Genomic DNA, 23,742 nt, shown 5'->3' on the forward strand with positions numbered 1-23,742 from the left:
TAAACCAGTGATTATTGTTCCATAAAACTATGTTTTTTTGTGTAATAATTCCATTACCCTAGTCCTGTCAGGACAGTGTGTTTTAATGATTTACCCCGACATAAGATTTTTTATTCATTGTGAACAAATATTTTGTCAGGGCAGTGATTGTTCAGAAGACAATATTTTAACAGAACAACATGATGTTTAACACTAATTAAGGTCCTAATTATGTAACAGGTGGATTTTCCCCCTTATTGCTTTAAGTTTAATTAAAACTACAATCTTTAAGTTTAACTGAACATTCTTAGAATTTTATTCAAAGCTAATTTAATCAAATTTTAATCATATCTGCTAAAATTTCACACATTTAATTACAAAATGCTAAACATCCACCATTAAATTACCAGGTTTTAGAGGAAAATAAATCAAATTTCGGCACCTTTTAGCAGAGTAAGTTTAAAAAGAGAAGTCTTCAAAGACATATCTGTTGTCAGTTAAGAACATTAATAAGCATTGTTATAGAAATTGAACCAGATGATAAACATGATAGAGAAATACTATGTAGTCATTTCATGTTCACCATGTCCAATAACATAACATTGTCCACTACAGCTCCATGTCTCATCATGGATAGGTTGCCAGGTAACAAAACATACGCCCACAGCAGGTAAATCGTCCGAGCGGTCGACAAGGGTTGTCACATATTTATTCTTTTGTAGATAATTGGGGGCATTTATTGACAAGACTATTTCATACAGATCAGATTGTAATTTTCATCATTTGAGGGTTCACAAGGTTCTACAAACTGAAACAAGGGCCTTAACTCTGGAAGTAATTTACAGAAATTGTTGAATTTTGGCAGGCTTTTTGTTTTACTAATTCAAATAATGCATATAAATTCCATAGAGATCGTATTATAACTTTTGTCATTCAAACGTTCACAAGTTCAAAGTAAAACAAGGGCCATAAATTTAGGAGTAACTGACGGAAATTGCTGAAATTCAATAGGCTTCTTCTTTTCACTAATTTAGATAATGCATATAAATTTAATACAGATAAGATGATAACTTTCATCATTCAAGTGTTTACAAGGTGAAACAAGGGTCATAACTTTACAAGTAATTATTTGAAATTGCTGAAATTCAATAGTATTCTTCGTTTAATTTAAATGATGCATATAAATTTTGTACAGATCAGATGAAAACTTTTGTCATTTGAATGTTCACAAGGTTCAACAAAGTTAAACAAGGGCGATAACTCTTGATGTAATTATTGGATATTCAATAGAAGTCATTGTGTCACTAAGTTTCAATCATCTGTATAAATTTCATACAGATTGGATGATAACTTTTGTCATTAGAGCATTCACAAGGTGCAGCAAAGTGAAACAAGGGTCATCATAACTCCAGAAGAAATTAATGGAAATTGTTGAAATTCAGTATGATTTTTTTTTGTATACTAATTGATGCACATAAATTTCATACAGATCAGAGGATAGCTTTCATCATTCGAGCGTTCATAAGGTTCAACAAAGTGAAAAACGGGCCATAACTGTAGAAGAAATTAACGGAAATTGCTGAAATTCAATAGGCTTCACATGATAACTTTTGTTGTTGAAGCATTCACAAGGTTCAACAAAATGAAACAAGGGCCATAACTCTAGACATAATTAAAGGAAATTGCTGAAATTCAATAGGCATCTTTGTTTCAATAATTTAAATGATGCATATAAATTCCATACAGATCGGATGATAACTTTTGTTGTTAACAAGGTGCAACAAAGTGAAACAAGGGCCATAACTCCAGAAGAAATTAACAATTATTGAAATTGAAAAGGGTTCTTCATCTCACTGATGTAAACAACATATATCAATTTCAAAACAGTCAGATGATAAATGTAGTCTGTAGAGTGTTCACAGGAAATTGTGAACGAGGGACGTACGGACGGGGGCGATGGCAGTATACAACCATATTTCCATGTGGGCGTATAAAAATAGAGATTAAATTTTTAATTGTTATTTTATCACTCTCGTTTTATAAGAACTGAAATGAAAATGTGGTCGATAATTATGATAGCTCAAAAGTTAGTGGGGTTTTTTTTTGTAATTTTGTTTTAAGACATATTTTATACAAGGATAATTTAATTGTTACTGTTACATTCAAAATTATTTACTGTTGTTTCAAAGTCAACACTTCAATGAATCTGGCCTTTACTAGCTGGGTAATGAAAGGGAATCAAAGCAATTACAACAATTAGTGGTGTAATGTTGTCATCCTAATTCTACTTTATAGATCGTTATTGAGTAATATTATAGCCTCATGTGGTTGTCAATATTAGTATTTCTTCAACACTTTGCCAACTATCAGAGAAACTGAACTTGATTTACTGTAATTATTATTTGTTTGATGCTGCTTCATTTCAAGACTTTTCTTTGTGTAATTTGATATCTGAGGTAGAAAACAATGTTGATGAGGATGATAATTTCTTTTCAAGAACTTTGGTTTTGAAATCTATTGGTTCAAATACTATTGTGGTCGTAAGATTTTATTTCAAATTTTACATTTGTGAAACCTTATAACTATGTATATAAATGAATAGTTTTTGGTGTTCCTTTGTAAAATCTATTTGTTTAAAGCTTTGAATTTATTCATTAGTTCATCATAACCTGTCAATCAGAAATTAGTGCAACATTTACTAATTCTTGTAGTTTAATACACATATATCTGATCCATATTTAATTTTAAATGCAAAAAAATGGCAAATACTGGATTTTTATGTTAAAAAAATGAAATACTGAATTTTCTTAAAACCATTTTACTTCACTTGTTATCACAATTTACGGTACTAGAAGTTTAATTCAGGAACATATGAGTGCCCCCTAGACACGTACCAGCAAAATACACATCTGCTCTTGGCATCGTTTCTGTCTGAAGGTGAGAGCACCATAGCTTTACTGATTAGACCAAACAGTCATATCTCCACTACTTCTGGACTTTTGCCTAATTTACATATATTACTTAATCTAGATATAATTATCTTGTACACTATGTTCCAAGTCTGGTGTCAAGTAAGAAAATACCAGGTGGTCAAACACGGTGTGGGCTTTTAATAGAAGATGATCAGTAAAGATATCCCACTCAGTTTATTTGATAAATACTCCTGTTTTATTTTGACTGTTTAGAGCTGTTTGTCTTAGCGATATGATCGTGGATATTTATTTTCTTTTATTGCATAACCTTTTGGTGTTTATTGACTGTAGATATTATTGTAGCTGCTACCTTGGCATTTTTGCCTGGAAGCCAGAGTGGTGCTTAATATCAATCGCATCGCAGATGCACATCCTAAACATTTTTGCTTTCATTTCTGTAAAATTTAGATACTACCTATGTATAAGGTAACACAGTCAACGTTTTGTTATTATTTAAACGTCATTACATTCTTTAATGTAAATTGAATTCATATTTGATTTTTGGCTTTTGGTATTTGTCAAATTTCCAGTGTTTAGCTTAGAAGGAAATTAGAGTTCCTGCTTTTTTCTAAAAGAAAATATTTTCCTCCTGTCTATATGGTGGAAAGTACTTGTAACCAATACAGCTCATGCGCATAGTTCACTGTAAAAATTTGTACCAAGCCTAGTTCAGGATAGGTGAATTAGATATGACTAGCACATGCCTTTCGTGGTTAATAATTTACAGCTGTACCATGTATAATGTGGCAATTTTCACAGTATTTTATAGTAAAACATGCTTCATCAATAGAACATTATGTTACTGAATTATATCCCACCACAGATCTATAGAGATGTTTTCAACTTTATTACAGTACAGTTTTCTTTTTAACGGAGCTAAATCTCTATTCTTTGAAACTTAAAATGGACGAAAATAGGTCAAAAAGCACATAAAGAATAACAGTCACTTGCGCCAGGTTAGTCCCATCTAGGGTTTGACATTTCACTTAACGCACTGACATATAACCTTGTTCATCAAGGTGGCTCATTACAAATCTTGCTCAAGAGTACAGAGTACACACCAGTATGTACTGGTTTTAAAATTGTTCACTGTGTCTACAATATATGAGATAGGAGCCCATATTGATAGGAATGGACCAGTAATTTGTGTTTGTAATGTCAAAAACTCCCGATAATATTGAGTATATTTATAAGAAATTATAAGACTACTCAAACAGAAGAGTCTGAATGTAATGAAATACTAAAGCCTGGCGCACACTTTGCGAGGACATGGACGATTTTAGTCGCTGACTATGAAAAAAATCAAAATCTAGCCTAGTTTGTGCACTCAGTCGCTAGCAAATTTTCATCACCAGCTTCCATCACTGGCATCTGACATATTTGATATGATCGCTCAAGTCGTCACTTCATCAGCAACATTTGTAATGTGATTACCTCAGCGACAAGTCAAGCGACAACCAAGGAAATAAAATCACATATTAAACCTTCTCATGTGATATAACTACAGACAATGTTTCTTAGAATTTTTTTCATATAAATTAGGCCTTACCGACTAATTGAAATTAAGTTTGCAATTCTGACACTTATTAAATGTGTGAACTCTAAATTTTATTTTGTTAGACTATCAAAAGAAAAGAAACATGTCGAATACGTACGGTAGACCCAGTGAACTGTTCCGTCTATATAGCAATATACCCAATAATAATATAGTCCTAGGATTCATAGATGGTAATTAGAATGGGTGATTTTTTTTTCCAGTACCTGTTGCGGGAAAACGGAGTGTGACAGTCAATGGCTCTCCTGTCCTTATTGGTTGTCTTATCTTGGTTGGTTGTTTGGTAATGAAAGGGCTAATTATATATATTCTGGAATATTTCTGGGCTCATCCTTACATAGCCTGATTTCAATACATACACAAGTCGCCCAATTTGAGCTCGTTACTATAAATAAACGCACTGCGCTCAGTCGGCATTGTACTATGAAGACTACGCTGCTGCCTTATCATCATGTACAAAAATAATATTTATTGAAGTATTTGTCGCACTGACAACGAAAATGCATTTAGAGGTGTCATATGACAAAGCACTTCACAGTTTGTATTTTTTGTGATCCCCAAAGTCGTCGGGTAGAGTGCTCACTCTACTTAAATTGCGGCAATATTTGTCACCGAACTCTCGCTTAAGTTGCTGCGTAGTGTGCGGCAAGCTTTAATAAAGATGAGCATCTAATATTTACAAAATTATAAGACCATAGTACTGCCCTGGCAAAAATAAAATTGACCCAAAATGACACCTTACCATTAGTTGAAACTATGTTTGACTTTGGAGAAAGAGAGAAATCTGGTTTAACTATTACAATTCCTTAAAAAATTGAAAAGGGAGGCTCTGGAGAAAACCCATGAGGTAAGGCAGGCAATCAGACTCCTTGTCATGTACAAGCCTGAGATCAAAACCATGACATATAAATCTATGACACACTTTATGATCTTAATGTGTTGGGTTAGATGCTCAAACACAAAAGTTGGACATTAATCAACTGTATAGTGGTAAAATGAACTGTAAAAGAGTAATGACCAACAGAAGTGACAATTATTTTACTTTATTCATAATTGAGGAGCAGTGGTGGGTATTTGAAGAAATTTGGTATATTGACTTTGTGTCTATTGAAGCTGGGGAATGGAGAATATTTATATAGAAGTAATAAGAGGTATATTTTCATGAAAATAATACACCACATAATGAGATCAAACCATGTAAATGTTCTTCCATTTATGCAGAAATAAATACTATTTAACATTGGTGGCATCTGTACAATAATAACACATAGAGATACTACAAATCTACTGATTATATAATTAGCAGTTTTCTTATCTCACGCTCAGATAAACCCAGATATAGAAGTAATCCAATATATATTTGATTTGAATTAAACTCATAATGCATACTTTAATGTATGAACACCCCCTTAGTTATTACATGTAGATACAGGATTCAAAATATGATTATATAATTCAAAATACAGATTTAATAATTGTATATGCAGCAGTATTTAATTTTGTCAATTAAGGCATATGTTATGTTATGTGTATAAAAAAGTGACATACTAGACAATGCACCTGTGTGTATTTTATTTATATTTTACAGCTTACAATGATGTTATGTGCATAATGATGTTATATACTGGATAATGCACTGGTGTATATTTTTACTTAGTTAAAGGTGTATATTGTACAGTTGTGTATTATTAGTCTACAGAACTCTTGCATATTGATAATACATATATCTTGAAAGACAGTTAGCATACAGAAATTGTTTTAGTGGCAAATTTTTTATGGAAAAGTAGAACTTGGCATATATTGGATTTAATATTTACAGTATGTTGATGTCTTGTTGAACCTTTTATATGTTATGGTATTTTAACTGTCTGACATTATGTCCTAGTGTTCTTTAACTAATCCCTATAGACAGAAACCTAAAACCAAAAGTCACTTTCCTGAACTATAGCTATAAAAGAGAGGTTACCAATATTTGCTTTACCTACAGTTTGATGTGGTGGAATAAATATGAATGATTTATATCTATATCTAAAGTTTTGATTAGCCTAGAATTGATAAAACATGGTTGTTTTATGATTAGATTATTGAATTATGAAAGGAATTACTTTGTGAATTATCATTATTAAATATTACAAATTAAACATATTTTGTTTTTTAAAAAAGAAGATTATAATAATAAGTTAATGCTATTATCTTAAGTATTAATATGTATCATGCTTGATTTGAAGCAGAATAATATTGGCTTTCATTATAGCATATCATTAGCCCTCTCCTCTTATAATTTTATCCCAGCAATAAATGCCAGATTACACTGCTTGTAATAAAAGTAAATAAAATTCCCATTGATACATGTATTCTAATTTAAATTGTCATCTGGTGAAATATTAACTTGCCACATGGTTTATAATGACTCATATATTGACTGAAGGGTACATGTTAATCACTTGAATAATTAATGAACAGTTCTCATCTAATTAGTGCCAGAATTCATTAGATAGCAATTTAAGTTCAGGTTATATGGTTGAGTGTCACTGTTGAGTGTCACTGTTGACATTATTATGCAATGATGTCTACAACAATTTTATTACATATTTATGTCATGAACATAAATTCATTGTAGATGATTTTATAATTGTTTTGCCTAATTAAAATTGGTTGTAATGATGTCTGATTTGAGTAAGATCAATTTTTTAAATGGAAATATACAAGTTTTTTTTTTTGCTTTTACTGATAGAAATATATTCAATATTCTGCCAATATAATACTTTCATGGACAGTTTTGCAGATAAATAAAATTAAGAAAATATTTTTACCTTTAGGAATAAGTTGTTCAACTTCGTTAGACCAATAAATTCCATCTTCAACTACATTACGTATCACATGAGTTTTGTTTGTTATTGATAAAACTGATTTAGTCACTAATTTCACAGGTTTCACTAATGGAACCTCATGAAATTTTAATTTTGGCTTTAGAAAATTTAATTTGGTCTCATTAAAATTATTAAGTATTAATTCTTTGTTATGATTGTTCATCTCCTTGGAATTAGGATAATCATAATCATCTTCATCATCTTCGTCTTCATCTTCAATGTAAGCTTTGTTTATATCAGGTTCATAGTCATAAATGAAATCTTGGCGTTTCTTCTTAACCAATTTCTTTAACTGACTTATTTTATAATCCATTTCAATATTATGCTTCTGTTTTTCCGTGATGTACTGAACAGGGTTGTAAAAAACTTTGTTACTTTTGTGTGGCACATTTTCTTCTTTCATCCCTTGTGGTTTTCTTTCAATTATTTTGGCATTCTGGTAATGTTTTCTAAATTCTTCTGAGTTATCTAAGTCTTCGACAACAAATTTTTGATGCTGTGACAACTTTCTTTGCAATGATCCAGGATTGAGATTTAACTTTCTGGCATTTTCAGGGGAATTCAGCTGCACCACCATCAAATTTAACAGTAACACAAAAAAACAAGAAAATGAAAATATCGAAAAGAAAAGCATTCTCACTTTACGGAATTTAATTCCTCTCATTTCGATGATTTAGATATTTGACAGCTAGGTGACAAATAATATAATAGTTGACACCCATCTGAAAGTAAGTGCCCACCACAACAGATACATTTCGTTTTCAATTGTTTAATTCCTTCCTTCCTCCTTTATGAATTTGTTGAAATTTGTGTCATTGTTATGACTGGTTTTACCTACACATAATCACTGTATATCCCATTGTTATTGTTTGTTATGTACACAACATATACTGCTGGTAGTACTCACTGTAGTAATACACAGTTCAACGTCTGACGATCGACTCATGATGTGTGAGTAGAATAGGGCAGTTAAAGGCTTCTTATGTAGAGAACAGCTTTAGAGTTGTATCTGACAGCTGCTTATAGCCACGAGGCTCAGTGATATTAGATAGAGAACAACCAATTTCTCTTCAATTTCTCAATTTCAACACTAACCACTATAGGTAGCAGAAACTTTTTTAGTCACTTCTGACAGACTTTCACCAAATCCATACATTATAGAAATTAAAGAGCCCAGGAGTTGGCTATCATTAAACACTAAATATACCTTCTGATATTTTGTTGAAAACACTGTAAACTTTCTATTTCATAGTAATTACACAGAAATTATGTTGGATAAATAAAGAAGTGTTAATTTCTACCAATTTCATTCACATTTGTACAATTTTGAGGTTTTAAATGCAAATGTTTAAATTTGAACATATATATTTTTCACTTTTATACTTTTCATCATTCAATGGTAACGACAAGTACACTGTGTCTAATGTACAGGGCAGACATCAAATTTAACAGTTACTGCATCACACACAGGTCCAAACCCAAACACCTGAAAAAGAAGGGAAAAAAATACAGAGTTAATCAACATTAAACTTTCACAACAAATTACATGATACACCATCAGATAATTATGTTTATATTAAAACCTGAATGCACCAGCAGGTTAATAATAGGGCCAGAAAGGTAATCTCTAGATTGTAATCTCAATGATTAATTAAGTAGACGTAATCTTGACTTCAGTATTCAAGGATAGAAATGAGTTATTCTTCATGTGATGGCTGATGTTGTAAGACAGAAAATGATGACATGGAATCAGTAGAAAGTAATGGGAACTTTTGATGGCCATAACTTATGATTGGTCTAATTTGCTTCTTGACAAAACTAAAAGACCTTATTTGCCTCTTAGTCTGGAATATTGTGCCCTTGAAATATTTTTTCAACAATTACCTTAATGACCATACATTTTATCACATGACAGTTTACATAAATTATGTATAATTGAAGAGATTAAGTGTTTGCACTTAACTTTACTATATAGTATTTATTTAATTTTTTTAAAATATGTTCTAACAAATCATATATGTTTTATAGCATATTTAACATTTTAAGTAAACAATTAGGATTCTAATACATCTAAATCAACAGACTGTTATCAGTTAAATTGTCACACCACAACTTATAAATATATATGTGTTACTGAGATCAAACCTTAATAAATTGTGTGAAATAAAAAAAAATGTTCTCAAAATCTTGTTTGAAAAAGGCGACAATATCAACAGGAAAAAGATCAATTCACAGGTCCCACAGAGGATAGAATGTCTCAGCCAGTCATCCCTGTAAACTTGTATTTACGCCTGTTGTTTGCGTTGAATGTTTAGTGTCACAGGTTAAAATAGAGTTTCCTCACTATAACCAGACATGTTGGCCCCACAACACTGTGTTTGCTATATGGTAGAGTACAGTTATGGCCAGCGGGTTATTCTGCAGTTTTCAACTTGAATGCAGATGACATTCTGTTAAAATGGTCGAAATACTTGCAAATTATTTTCATTAAAATGAAACTGAACCAATATTGCATTGAGAATAAATGTAACACTGAATAGACCCTAGTACAGTAGTAGAGTTTATTCATAATAAATGCAAGAAGTTTTTAGATATTTAAGTTGCCTTTAGTTTACCAAAATAATTTCAGTTTTAGATACTAAATATTTGTTATTTTTTTAAATACAATATTATGGTATTAAATGAATGGTTTGGTACACAGAAGGGTTACATCAGTCTAACATATTTGGTACTTCTGTCGATAGAGAGAAATGGGGTTTAACATCCACTTTACTAGGTCATTTCGGGACAAACAATTATATTTCAATAATTTTGCTTGCGCATTGGGGACTTCAGCAGTGGAAGGAAACCAGAGGACCTAAAACCCATGAGTTTGGACAGGCGACCCTACTCCTTGTCACATTCAAGCAGGGAATCAAACCATGCCCACTTGACTAAAGTACAGGCCTTGTGATTTCACGCGAATGCATTAAACCACAATACCATGCACCCCCCCCCCCCCCTCCCATGTGTCGATAGTTAGCCTCACAACCTTTTATCCCATCTTGCTATTTTTAAATTAGATCTATTTCTTCGTCTATGTCTTTCATGTTCAGAATTAGGCCACTTTACGATTTTAGCAATCAATTGGAGAATACAGGATAACCGTATAATAAAAAGAGAAAGAACAAACAATACAGAACACAACCATAGACATCCTTATACTAAGTACAATAACACTGTTCACAATACCAGGAAAAGTTTCAAGAACGATTATTGAATAGCGATTGCAAGCGGTGCAAATTTTATCAAGGTCTGGAATGGTTCGGAGAACGGAATGCTCATTGCATACAAGTGTAAACACAGCTATTGATGCAGCCAAGAGGAGAGACATGTTCATGACCTCAAAGATTTGGGCCAATTATAAAAGTAAATACTTATTCTAAATTATTAGTTTCTAGACTGATAAACTAATTTACCTCTTAAAGAAGTGGCTTTAAAAGTTTAACATAAATATGCACCAATAAAGTAACTTACCTCTGAAGTATATATTAAAAATCTGCCGTACATGTAATGTATGAACATGAATTAACTTTCAACTTGTAAATTTATCCCACATGTATTCCGATATCTAGTTATACTTACATTTATCAGATCAATTCATGATAAAATGGAAGTCCACAGCTTGTTTCTTGTACATTATAGACATGTCACAAAAATATGGAGTGTATAGAGTTGATAATAGCTTTTTGAAATGGATTTTCTAGTACAAAGCATAACTACATGCCTTTTCAATAGAGGATTAAGATTGGTGAAATTGTGCACAGCTAGTAAAATACCTAACAAAACAACTCCAAACACTCAATACAGAGATATTTTGTTAATATTTTGACATAAAAAGAAGTTAAATTCTCTGTCAAAATTGTATGTAGGGGTCCATATTTCTTGAAATTTACAGATTTAATGACTAATTTAAAAGATGACTATATAAGGGTAACCTAACAACCTGATGCAAGGTAAATAAAAAAGTTCCAGAACTCCTCCATGCCCAAGTGCTTCAGATTTCTTAAAAAATAACAAGAAAAACAAACAGCCCAAACACTTTATCAGTTACATGGGTTACACATTGTTGATTGCTTAGATTCGAAAGAGAGGTGGGGTTTAATGTCCACTCGACACAAACTACGTTATTTTGGGACTAGCATATGGTTCCATTTTTTTTCATTAATTCGCTCCTGCGTAGGGGTCTTCAACAGTGGGACAAAACCAGAAAACTCAAGAGGTTGGACAGGCGACCCTATCCTCTTTGTCATGTACAGGCTTTAGATGAAAACCACATCGCTTGACTCAATGACAAATCTTATGATCTAAAGTGCACCCTCACCCCCATTCGGCAGAGACACATTAGGCTATTTCTTGTCAAAACTTCAAACAGTCATTAATTTGACTGAAATTTTCAATGTATTCATTTTTCGTTATCTGTTTTTGAAATATAGGCTAATAGAAAGAGCAGCCAGCTCTTTATCTAAATCCTACATAATGCCTCTTTAAGATTTTATTATTGCATTAGTTGCAAATTAATGTTTCAATGATATTAAAAGTTTACATGCCTTCAAGAAACCTGACAACTATGTTCTAAAGCTAAAATCTATAAATCTGTCTTAACTTATTCAATATAATATTATTGATTTTATATATGTATTACTTACAACTCAGAGATCATACTCCACTAAAGAGCATTAGATAGCTTAATTTGAACATGCATTATCCTTCTTCAGGCATCCATGTTAATCCAAATCTGTTAAGTCTTTGAAAGAAGTATGTAAAAGTTGCACCAAGTGATATTTACCTAATGTACTGTTTAGTTAGTCCAAACAAGGAGAAACGAGACAGTTTAAAACTAAACGCAATATATAATCCAATCTCTTGTTGTAAAACTACATCCAATGTACAACTATTCTACAGTCAGTTGTTCACAAAAGCTGTGAATAGAATGTGTTATCTAAATAAATGGGTAAATGTTGTATGTTCATGTAACATGCTATCTGTCCAATATCACATGCTATGTCCATGTGCTCAGTCAGGGATGGTTTTTCTATTACCTCACAATAGAGGGCAACATATTTCAATCTCTCCCTTCTGTTCTAGCTCCAGGGGGTTGTATAGTCTTTCGAATTGAAATCTGGCTTTCCTTTGTCCCAAGTCTATTATAAATTTTTAAATAGAAGTCCACATTTTATTTTCTACTCCTACTGAACACCCATAATTCTAACTCGTATTTTAGGATTGTATCAAATTCATGATCTCTGAACTTGAATTGATAAAAAGTGAACAAGCAAGTTTTTTGCTTCACAGATGTTTTTTCAATTACAATTTTTCAAAATGCCTAAGCAGGCAAATTTATTATAAAGGATACAGTCTTGTACATTTGATAAATAACAGTTGCGATAAGATAAAAAGTGTCCCTTGCCCAATAAATTTTTAACACCTCTTATCACAAATGCACTTAATGTGAACTTTTTCACATCTTGTTGGCAAGAAAACGTGTCCTGTGCAACACTAAAATGATAAAAGACCCAAATAAGGGCAAGTTAAAGGGATACTCCAAACACATTTTGGGTATCATTTACAATTGTTCTGCAGTTCATACCCTAAATATTTGGCCAGGACAGCAGCATTTTTGCATAATTTTCAATTAATTCACAATGAATATGTTATATTCTTATTCCATACAATTTCGAACACAGATCACACAGACAATTGTATATGGGCTATCTTTCTGTAGTTTTTCTTGAACTATTGAGAATATTGGGTTAATAACCAAACAAGTGCTCCAACAGCCACAGTCAGAGATTTTTGTTAAGTACACATGTATATATGCAACAAAAGTAATGCACTACACATGCCACATGTGTTAGTCCCGAAATGACCTAGTTTGTGTCGGGTGGACATTAAACCCCATTTCTCCTTTTTTTTTTTTCACTCATTAATCACTAAGCTTTGATAATGCAGTTAAGTCTATGGGGATAAGAGAAATCTGTAGAGTAGCCTACTAATTAGAGATAAAGATATAATGAATGTTAAGATAGAGTTCAATTCCAGATTGTAAAAGGATTTTGTTTTATTTCTGAAGATTTATTTGTTTACTGCTTAATTTCAAAATGGTTGTATAGTGCGGTTTCCTCCATTTCATCTGTTGTTCACAATTTCTTGTGAACACTACTACATGTATCATATGATCATTTTAAAAATGTTTTATATATATGTTGTTTACGTATTAGTGATCCAATGAATCCTATTGAATCTCAACAATTTCCATTTGTTGAACCTTGTGAACACTCGGTTGATGAAAAATATCCTCTGATCTGTATGAAATTTATGTGCATCATTTCAATTAGTAAAACAAAAAAAGATCATATTGAATTTCAACAATATCCATTAATTTCTTCTTGAGTTATGGCCCTTGTTTCACTTTGCTGCACCTTGTGAATGCTCTAACGACAAAAGTTATCATTCGATCTGTATGAAATTTATACAGATCATTGAAACTTAGTGACATGAAGACTCCTATTGAATATCCAATAATTACGTCTAGAGTTATCACCCTTGTTTAACTTTGTTGAACCTTGTGAACATTGTAAAGTTTTCATCTGATCTGTACAAAATTTATATGCATCATTTAAAGCGAGAATTTCATATTTTCTAAGAAAGTCAAAACATAATTATTTCTATGTCTTTTGCTCAATAGGTTATCAACTCACTATTATACGATCATAGGTGTCATTCTCACACTTAAAACTCATTTACACAGGAAATAACAACACAATTGCCTCCCTTGTTTTCCTATTGAAAACAATATTCAGCCATTTCCTCAACGTTGGAATTTGAAGTTGAAAATGATATTTTTGCCAATTTCTCAGCTGGCAATAGTGAATTATAGGATTAATAGGATTATTCTTTAACAAGGTAGGACTGTTTATGGATACCATCTATTTTAAGGCTTTATTTTAATAAATTTTAAAAATATAACTTAAAAATTTGAAATTTCTGCTTTAAATTAAACGAAGAACACTATTGAATTTCAGCAATTTCAAATAATTACTTGTAAAGTTATGACCCTTGTTTCACCTTGTGAACACTTGAATGATGAAAGTTATCATCCGATCTGTATTAAATTTATATGCATTATTTAAATTAGTGAAAAGAAGAAGCCTATTGAATTTCAGCAATTTCTGTCAGTTATTTCTAAATTTATGGCCCTTGTTTTACTTTGAACTTGTGAATGTTTGAATGACAAAAGTTATAATCCGATCTGTATGAAATTTATATGCATTATTTGAATTAGTAAAACGAAAAGCCTGCCGAAATTCAACAATTTCTGTAAATTACTTCTAAGAGTTATGGCCCTTGTTTCACTTTGTAGAATCTGGTGAATGACAAAAATTCTTGGACGATTGAGCTGCTGGTTTGCTGTGGGTGTATATTTTGTTACCTGGCAACCTAACTTTAGATGTCGATTATGAGTTATGATAAGGTGTGTGAGGAAGCTTTTCCATGGTCAATAGGGGATGGTGGCCAATGCTTAAAATTCAGAAGAAATTACGGAATTCAAATGAATCTCAAGGAACGGTTGTGAAAGATGGTAGAGAACAGAAATCCTTAAAGCTCAGACTTAACCTTTGTAACCAGCAGTATAGTTATACCAATCATTTCTCAGGGGTAACCTTAAAAAACATTAAACATACATTATGCAAGAGCTAAATCTGCCTATTGCAGGTCTTTCTTTAGGCCTGAAATGTTATCTGAATTATTAATTGACATTAATTAACTTATCCAGACCATAATTAACTCTCGATGTCATCGCTAGCCTGCGATATTTACTAGATTAGGATCCGATTTGCTGCTCAACTTTCAATCATGATTAAATCATGAAATGGATAATCGAGACTATGTTTTTTTATCGTACCAACTTTAGTAATGATGATCGATCGAGGCTGGGCCGAAAATTCAATCGCTAAATTCTCGGTTCAGAGTGGATCAATTTGACTGAAATTTTCAGCAAATAACTTCTGCATTATCTAAAAATAATATAATATATTATAATATAACTGCCACGTCTCCATGTTGACGTCTGATGAAATCTTTATACGGCATTTAGTAATTGAAAATATAATAATATTATATGTTCAATTACTAAATGCTGTATAAAGGTTTCTACATTATCTAGTTTTTAACTGTTATAGTGAGAACTGCCAGCTCTTTATATAATCTCAAATAATGTATCTTTAAGAAATTGGACCTAAATAGGCCTGACTGGTTATTTAATTATGTTTGAAACTATAGCAAAATACCATTTTTAGAACAATTTCGAACCACATGTTTTTCTTGTCCCTAAAATACATTTTGAACCCCATACCACCCACACAAGCCCCAAAGCAAAACAGCTGTACAATGCTAACCTGTATATTTACTTAGCAATGTACAGTGCCAAAAATTAATGTTTTACTTATCAATAAGATGATGATTATTTATGTCAACATTATCAGTATCACATTTCCTCCAAATTTTAGGCATTGGACCCCCACACACACACACACACACACACACACACACCAGAATCGAAATAAAAAACTACACTCGAAAAACTGTGCCTCATAAATTCTACACTCGAATGGCATACTCCCCATTCAGTTACTGGACTAAATGGAGATAATGTTACAGTTTATGTAGATGAAGTATTAATCTTTTATTTAATCATTAAAAATTGATCCATGTTTTATAAAAATAAAAAAAATGAAACAAAACCCCATTTTGACAATTGAATATTAAATGAATGAAAATCATGGGGTTTAACGTCCACTCGACACAAACTAGGTCATTTCGGGACTAACATATGGTTTAATTTTATTTCAATAATTCGCTTGCGCGTAGGGGTCTTTAGCAGTGGGAGGAAACCGGAGGATCGGAGAAAACCCATGAGGTTGGACAGGCGACCCTACTCCTTGTCACGTACAACCGGGGATTCGAAACCACGCCAGTTGACTGAATGACAGGCCGTATGATACAGCACGCATGTGCTAACCATTCGGCCATCCACTCCCCTTGTATTTAAGTGGAATCACTTACATCAACATGCACATATCAATATTTTTCATATATAATACCAATCAAAGTTCATCTTATTAACATCTGATCAAATCATTTTAAATACTCCACAACAAGCTATCCATTAAAAAATTGTGTTAATTTCAGGTAAAGTGGTCGATGATATCATTAATCAAATTCATTACCTTTCGGGGTTTGTTGTGTATTTGTTTATATTGTCTTGTTATATTTTCATATTTTATCATTGCTTGATAATGACTAGAGAAGGAATAAACAGTAATTGTATTCCATAGAATTTTGACCTGTTTAAACAACTTTTTGTGACCTAATTCTGGCCTCTATTAACACCAACTAAAAATGTCTCACAAGCAAAATTTTGAAATAACATACCTGTTTGCTGGTAATGCATTGGCAATAATGTCGATTTTTTCAAGGATATACATTTTTCTCCTAATATTTATATTTTTTTGGAACAACCCATATACAGCATTTTGAAACAAAATGTAAAAGCCTTTTTGATTGACTTAGAAATAGGACCATTAGATGAACAGTTGTGCATGAAAATTATGATTCTGAAGAAGCAAAAAAGTAAATTTTGTCAAATATGCTAGATACGACCATTTAACTCCCCACAGATGATATAATTGTAAGATAGTTGATAGATTTACTAGTTGTAATAAATGATTTATTTTTTTAAATTTTGATTGGATTTTATTGATCTGATTAGAAGTTGCAATAAATGATTTTATCAAAGCACTTATTTAAGAAGTAATTAACTTAGCCAACTACTTACCTTATACAAATGAAGAGTTAATGACAAAACTAATCTGTGGTCATGTAGTGATTATTTAAAGTGGACAATAATTTGTGTTATATATAAACTTGCTTAAATAATATTTATCACTATCTGTGAAAATGTGATGACAATATGTAGGCAGTAAAGAAAAATAGAACCCCCATCAGTGTAAATTTGATAAGTCAACACTATCAATAGAACTGTCAATATACTTATCACTATTAAGTGTAGACTATTAAAGATATAAATCAGATAAAAACTGCCAATATAATCGAGGTTTGAAAGAAGATATAATCTGCATGAGATTACACAGATGTTGATGTTTTACTATAGCTACCTACTTAGCTCATCTCATTACATATAAAATTAATCTCTTGAGTTGTTTTCTTTTGTAGAAAATTTTAACCCCCTTTCATTTCAATTATAAAAAAATATTTGCCCAAATTCTGTTATTATTTGTCTGCTAGCTGCATATAGTACGACCAGATTGTACACACTCCATGTTCTGCACATTTGTCAGTAGTATCTACACTGTTTTATTTTATAAAACCATCAAACTATATAACAATTATTTTCCAGGACACCAGCAAATATGCATACTTATCATTAACATTATATTGCCAAGTTGGTGTCAAACTGTTATTTTAAAGTGTCATTTAATATTCTTCATTGTGTGCTGCCAATGATATATATATATAGGACCTTGATTTATTGAGCAATCTGAGTGACTAGATGCTTTTCCTTGCCAGGCTGTCTGTCCTGCATCACTGTCAAGGGGAAACCTAGCTGCAGTATTGTTAGGACAACTGTCTTGTCTTGATCCGTTCTTCAAGGCTTTGCACAAGTTATAAACATAGCTTTAAACGCACAATTCTCAACACATAGGATAGCAGTTTGAATTGAAATAAGTAATTCTATCACAAATAGTGAAGAGTGGGTCACTAAGATAGTTACCAAACAGTTTTTCTTTTTATGGTAATTCATTTTACATTTTCGAAGCTATGTTTCTAATGATGTACAGGGCGGCATGACATGACAGGTGAAATCTTGCCAGATATCGTGTCACATAGCCCTGCCCATGGCTTTTCTTACAAGGATTTACTTACTATCATGAAATACTAAATATGGGCATGTAATCCATGTATGGAATACTCTTGGTGCTGTAAAACTTTGGATTGTTAATGATTGTTACTAAATAACCAAGTTTTCACTTTTGTTTTAAAAACTGCATTGTATCGAAAAGTTCTGGATCTAAATGATTTCAAATTATGGGTAGGTAGTAGGTACATCCAACCAATAACAATTTGCTTTCTGATCTTATGAGCATTTTGGATGTTACAATGATACTAGCTAGATAACGATAACCTGGAGCATTGTTAATACAGCCATGGATTAAAGATAACATTTTAAAGTTAATCCTTTCACAAACACAGATCTCTGGTTGGTCAACATGTGTATATTGTCTCGTTATATTTTCACATCTTAAAATTGCTTGATAATGACTAGAGAAGCCTAGTCGAAACGTCGCTCAGTAATAAGCAGTAATTGTATTCCATAGAATTGTGACCTGAATATTCTAGTTCAATTAATAAATGACATTGAAACAACTGAACACAGATCAGATGTAATTTGTTTAAGACTGGAGTTATGTGTGATCTTGATATAGTTTTAGTGGACTTTGAAACTTGTTTGTTTGTAATACCAGTTAGTAAAGAATTACAATAGTCGATTCTTGACAGCACAAAGGACTGAACAGTAGAGACCAAAACAAAAGTTAAATATACCTCATTCAGTAAAGTTCACCTATGTGATCCTTGGCGTAACCTTCCTAGCAAACCTATCAGATCTTTATGAATTGGGAAGCCAAAGAAACTGTAAAAGATTGGATTTTCAAAAAGTCTATAATCAAACGTAATGTTACACTTTACTTTAAAAGATTAATATTCTATTGAACTTTGGAGGAACTTTTTAAAACTTTAAATGCTGAAACAAAATTTGACACATGAGAAAATATTTTATTTCACATTATTTATTTGGTCTTGATACAAGAAAATAACTTTATCACATCTTTGTCTACCGTGTACATTTTTTTTATTCATCTTCATCTTGTCAAAAACATTGTCTATTATCACACAGAACAAATAATATATAAACTAGAATTTAAGGTTAAACCAATAAGTATTTCGAGAGCAAAGATCTTTTTGGCTTGAGTACACAATCTTAGACAAAATGTGTTTACTCTTTTGGCCAGAATTTCTTATGATTATATGTATATCAGTTGTAGAATTCCCAACTTAATCCTAACTGTGGAACCCACATTAGATTCATACCCAGGGTTTCTTGGAACTTTCAGTTTAAAGAGCACATGGGAAGAAAAACCTAAACTGCATGTATTTATAGCCAGTGGTTACTATATGCACTTTACAGCAAGTTAACACCAATCTGATAATAATTAATTCAGCAAACTTCACTCAAAGTCGCAAATATAGACCTCTTGTAAAAATGACTTTGCCAATTCTCGAAAACACTTTTAATCCCCCCAGACGGCAGTGAAGTTCTGACGTCACAGTAACCAAATGCATATTAGGAATGTTTATTCCTTAATTATTTATATACAGCCAGGGTGTGTATTCATTAAAGCCTGACTGATTCCTTAATCCCCGGATTAATTAAAGCAATTGACTATGTAATAATTTGTTTTGTAATTTATTTTAATTTAAGATCCAATATAGAATTTGTTTTATAATGTCCCGCCCTCTCTTACGACAGCGATTTTAAGGCCCGGTCCCACTGCACTTAAGGATGCAAAAAGGATGTAACACAGGAAAAAAACGTGCCCTCCGTTTGAAAACGTCATGCATCCGTTGTGTACTCATTGCATACATGTTTCATACGCTCTATCCATCGAGCAAATGTTTTGAGCTGCACAAAACTTTTATAACGGATGAACTTTCTGGCGTGTACGATGTAAATGCGCGACATATACGAGCACCAAACGTTCCATGTCCGTTATCATCCGTTAAACATCCACTGTATCCTCTCTGCATCCTCGCAACTCACATCCGCTCCAGCTGAAAACGGAAAGAGGAAGGAAAGATAAGGTACATGGAACGTCTATACATCGTTAGTAGCACGGAAATAGAAAGGATGTAAGCGTATGCATCTCGTATATAAAGTTTTCAAAACGGACAAAGCGTTTGTATCTGGGATGTATCTGGTATATTGAAGGATGTCTGGAGTTTGCCGGAGCTGTCATCCACTTCCATCCGCTTTCATCCGCTAGGCTTCCGATGAACATCCATTTAACATCCCCGCTACATACTTCCCACGTTCGTTCTTTTCCATTCCGTTTTCGCCAATTTTTTGTCAATTTTGTCCATTTCTGGAGCGGATGAAAACGGATGGAGCCAACTCCGAAAGTTTGCTCGTCCGCTGTGTCCTTTTTGCATACGTTTTGTGTCCATCGGCCACTGGGACCGGGCCTTAAAACCTGTCATTTTAAAGTCCCTCTACCATTGTGTGCAGTCCAAATGATTTGAGATACATTTCCGTCAGAAGAGTATTGTGGTTCTAATTTCCGCGAGTAAAAGAGTACAGGAGTAAAAAGATGTGGTCATGCAAAATGTATCATAAAAGTCAAACATGATTGAAACGGGATTTGTAAATGACGATCCGTTATCAACTGTATCTCATTTTCCAGTAGCCATCGTACGGCACCTTTCTTCTGAAAAAGACTGTAAAATCATATATGAAAAAATATCTCAATATAAGTTAGAATTAATAGTATAAATAAATTTTGTTGGTAACCATCTAAATCGAATAACAGATTGAGAAGGGTCATCTAAATATCTTTGTGTATTGGTAATAATATGGCAAGTGTAGTGTCGTTAATATCTGTCATTAATCAATGCGACTAAAGTTGCACAGACATAGGGTCATAAAATAATTTACACCTCGATGTGTGATTAGAAATGCTGATTATCTTTTTTTACGCTGTCCAGATCAAAGACATCACTCTAGGTGGAATGTGTGCGTAGTACCCCACGAATGAACGAAAAAAGTTACAGGGGAACTTTTCTACAAACATTTCTCCAAACCACAACTAATTGTTGAATCGGACACATTATATAGAATAATTAAGTTTTACTCATTAGTTGTTTATTATTTACCCAATAATCAATTAGCTCTGTTCACTGATGTTTTTGTAATAAAGTAGTCTCGTATTATTTGTTGATTGGTGTTTAGACAACATTTAATTGACTATGAAATCTGAATATAAATTATTCAATGGATAAATGTTTGTGATAAGATCAGGTTATAATATCTAACATCGTTTAACTTATTTATAAAAAAGGTATTTTACTATTACATTGACAGTTTAATCACTCACCAAATGGCATCAGAAACTCCACGTATGATCACATGTATTTGATATTCATGTCCATGAATCCCATGCAATTTTTGCGCCAAAATTTAACATCGGTTACCATGCCCGTAGTATGCATGGACCCGTCCATGGTAATAAGATTCCCAGCGTTGATTGGCTAAGAAATGAAGGGGATCTATTGTTATGCAAGGTCATCGGAAAATTTCATACTCGCTGTGAATTTCAAATGGAGTTAAGATAAAAGTTGTACTTTGTGTTTTTTAGAGATAGTTATTATCATTATATATAGCTAATAATGAATATATCGACAAATGACTGGCACCATTTGTATTTCTGTACTTATAGAGAATAGTTTGGGATGTGAAGTATTATGGGGTTATCCAAATTACCAGTAAATGCGAAAATTGCTCGGACCGTCTTCATTTGCCATGTGACCTATTTAAACAAAGGCAGCTTAAATGGATTTTTTTTGTATAAACAATATTTTATTCACAGAATAGGGTTGAGGAACAGGCTAGGCCTATATTACCTCTCTCCTATGGCATCAACATTTAATTTATTTGTAGGCCATACTCGCTTGTCTTTTCAAATTCATACGGAATTACTGGCTTGATATCATCCTCTTGAAAACAAAGTCATCGGTGTCTGTCACTTTAAAATCTTCATATTCTTCATCAGAATTTGTGAAATTATCACTAAAATCCTCAATAGACTCTTCGGTAATTTAGGCAGCCATTACTAGAAAATCTGTGTCGAAGATCGCCGACTTTAAAATTAGAATATCTTGATAAACATGAATAGCAAACTAGTCAATGCTACGCGCCATTTTCTAGCTAATAAACAAAGGAAGTTAGTTGAAGTCTTGTCTCGCCGATACGAGAACGTGATACGAGAACGTGATTTCCGATAAAAGTGTGAAATATGAATGTGGCTTGTACCGGGCGGTTTCGGATGGTTCAGAGTCATAAGGCATCCAAAATAGCGGGTGGTCCAGTCATAAGAGGGTTTAATCAGATTGGTATGAACTTGCCATAAAGTGGATATAGTAACCATTGGCTATACGTACCAAAAAGTTTTTTCGTCCATCTTATGTACACTTTAAGTTTGATCCATACAAAATTGGAAAAGTTCAGGCAAGAATGTCTTGATTTGAATATAATCAGAAATTTTCAATTCATCATATCATTTTAAGTAATGAATGGAATTGAATCATTCCTGGACTGTTATTCCTTTTAAAGATTCAATTTTCACAATATTTTAGTTTGCAAAGGATTAACAATCTCTCCAATGAGGATCAGAGTCTTAAAATATTTTGATAATATTTTAAACAGCAAAAATTGAACCATGTTAGTCCAGAAATCACCTAATTTTTGTCGAGTGGACTTTACACCTCATTTCTCTCTCTCTGTATTTCTATATGCCCACATTTTCATGTGGTTAAAAATAAATAATGGTTATCACAAAACCATCTTTTATAGCATCTATCGTTTGGAAAGTGTAAAAACTGACTTCCTCAGAGAACACTACTTCTCTACACAAATGAAATTTGAAGCGCAAGGAAGGTCATATTAACCAGTGATGTCATAACGTTAATGATGCAACAAGTTTGATGACATAAAGAATAAGCTAAATATAGATAACTGAGGTCATAGTTAAAAATAGGAATAATAGAAAAGGTGTAGAATTAATTTACTAGACCACACAGTATTTTATCTGTGGATCCAAAGTAATTCTGCAATATTAAGTTCAGACATAAGAATCATGACCAGGTGTATTAAAGTGTGGAGCTATGTGAAGTGATTTTCCAATCTTTTTCAATTTAATATTACTTCTTTGACTGGAACTAAAGGGGGCGATAGTTTGGCCAACATACTGTTTCTTACAAAACACCCAAGTTACAATAAATATACAATAAATAAGAACTATGGCAATTTAAACAATTAGCCTTAATATAGAAAGTTTCTAAGTCTATACTGGTAAGGAGCCACGGTGGCAATTGCGATAAAAATATAATTATGGCGATAAAATATTCAATCTGGTGAAATTTTTGGCGATAACTTTTACCTGAATGGCGATTCTTTTTTAACCATGGCGATAAA

At 32.4% G+C, this 23,742-nt stretch overlaps 1 protein-coding gene across 3 annotated transcripts in view; it reads right to left on the reverse strand.

The window, feature by feature from the left end:
• The window catches only part of LOC126825721 (four-jointed box protein 1), a 51,461-nt gene that overhangs the window by 19,612 nt on the left and 8,107 nt on the right, over positions 1-23,742 (reverse strand). The window contains exons 1-2 of one of the 3 annotated variants that reach the window (XM_050555493.2): positions 12,205-12,329; positions 7,320-8,862 (exon numbers count right to left, since the gene is read on the reverse strand). In XM_050555493.2, coding sequence (XP_050411450.1) covers positions 7,320-8,040 — 721 coding nt within the window. In that variant the 5' untranslated portion in view covers positions 8,041-8,862; positions 12,205-12,329. The other 2 variants (XM_050555492.2, XM_050555491.2) reach the window with 2 other exon arrangements.

This window comes from Patella vulgata, chromosome 6, assembly GCF_932274485.2.
Source record: "Patella vulgata chromosome 6, xgPatVulg1.2, whole genome shotgun sequence".
In the NCBI taxonomy this organism is placed as follows: domain Eukaryota; kingdom Metazoa; phylum Mollusca; class Gastropoda; family Patellidae; genus Patella; species Patella vulgata.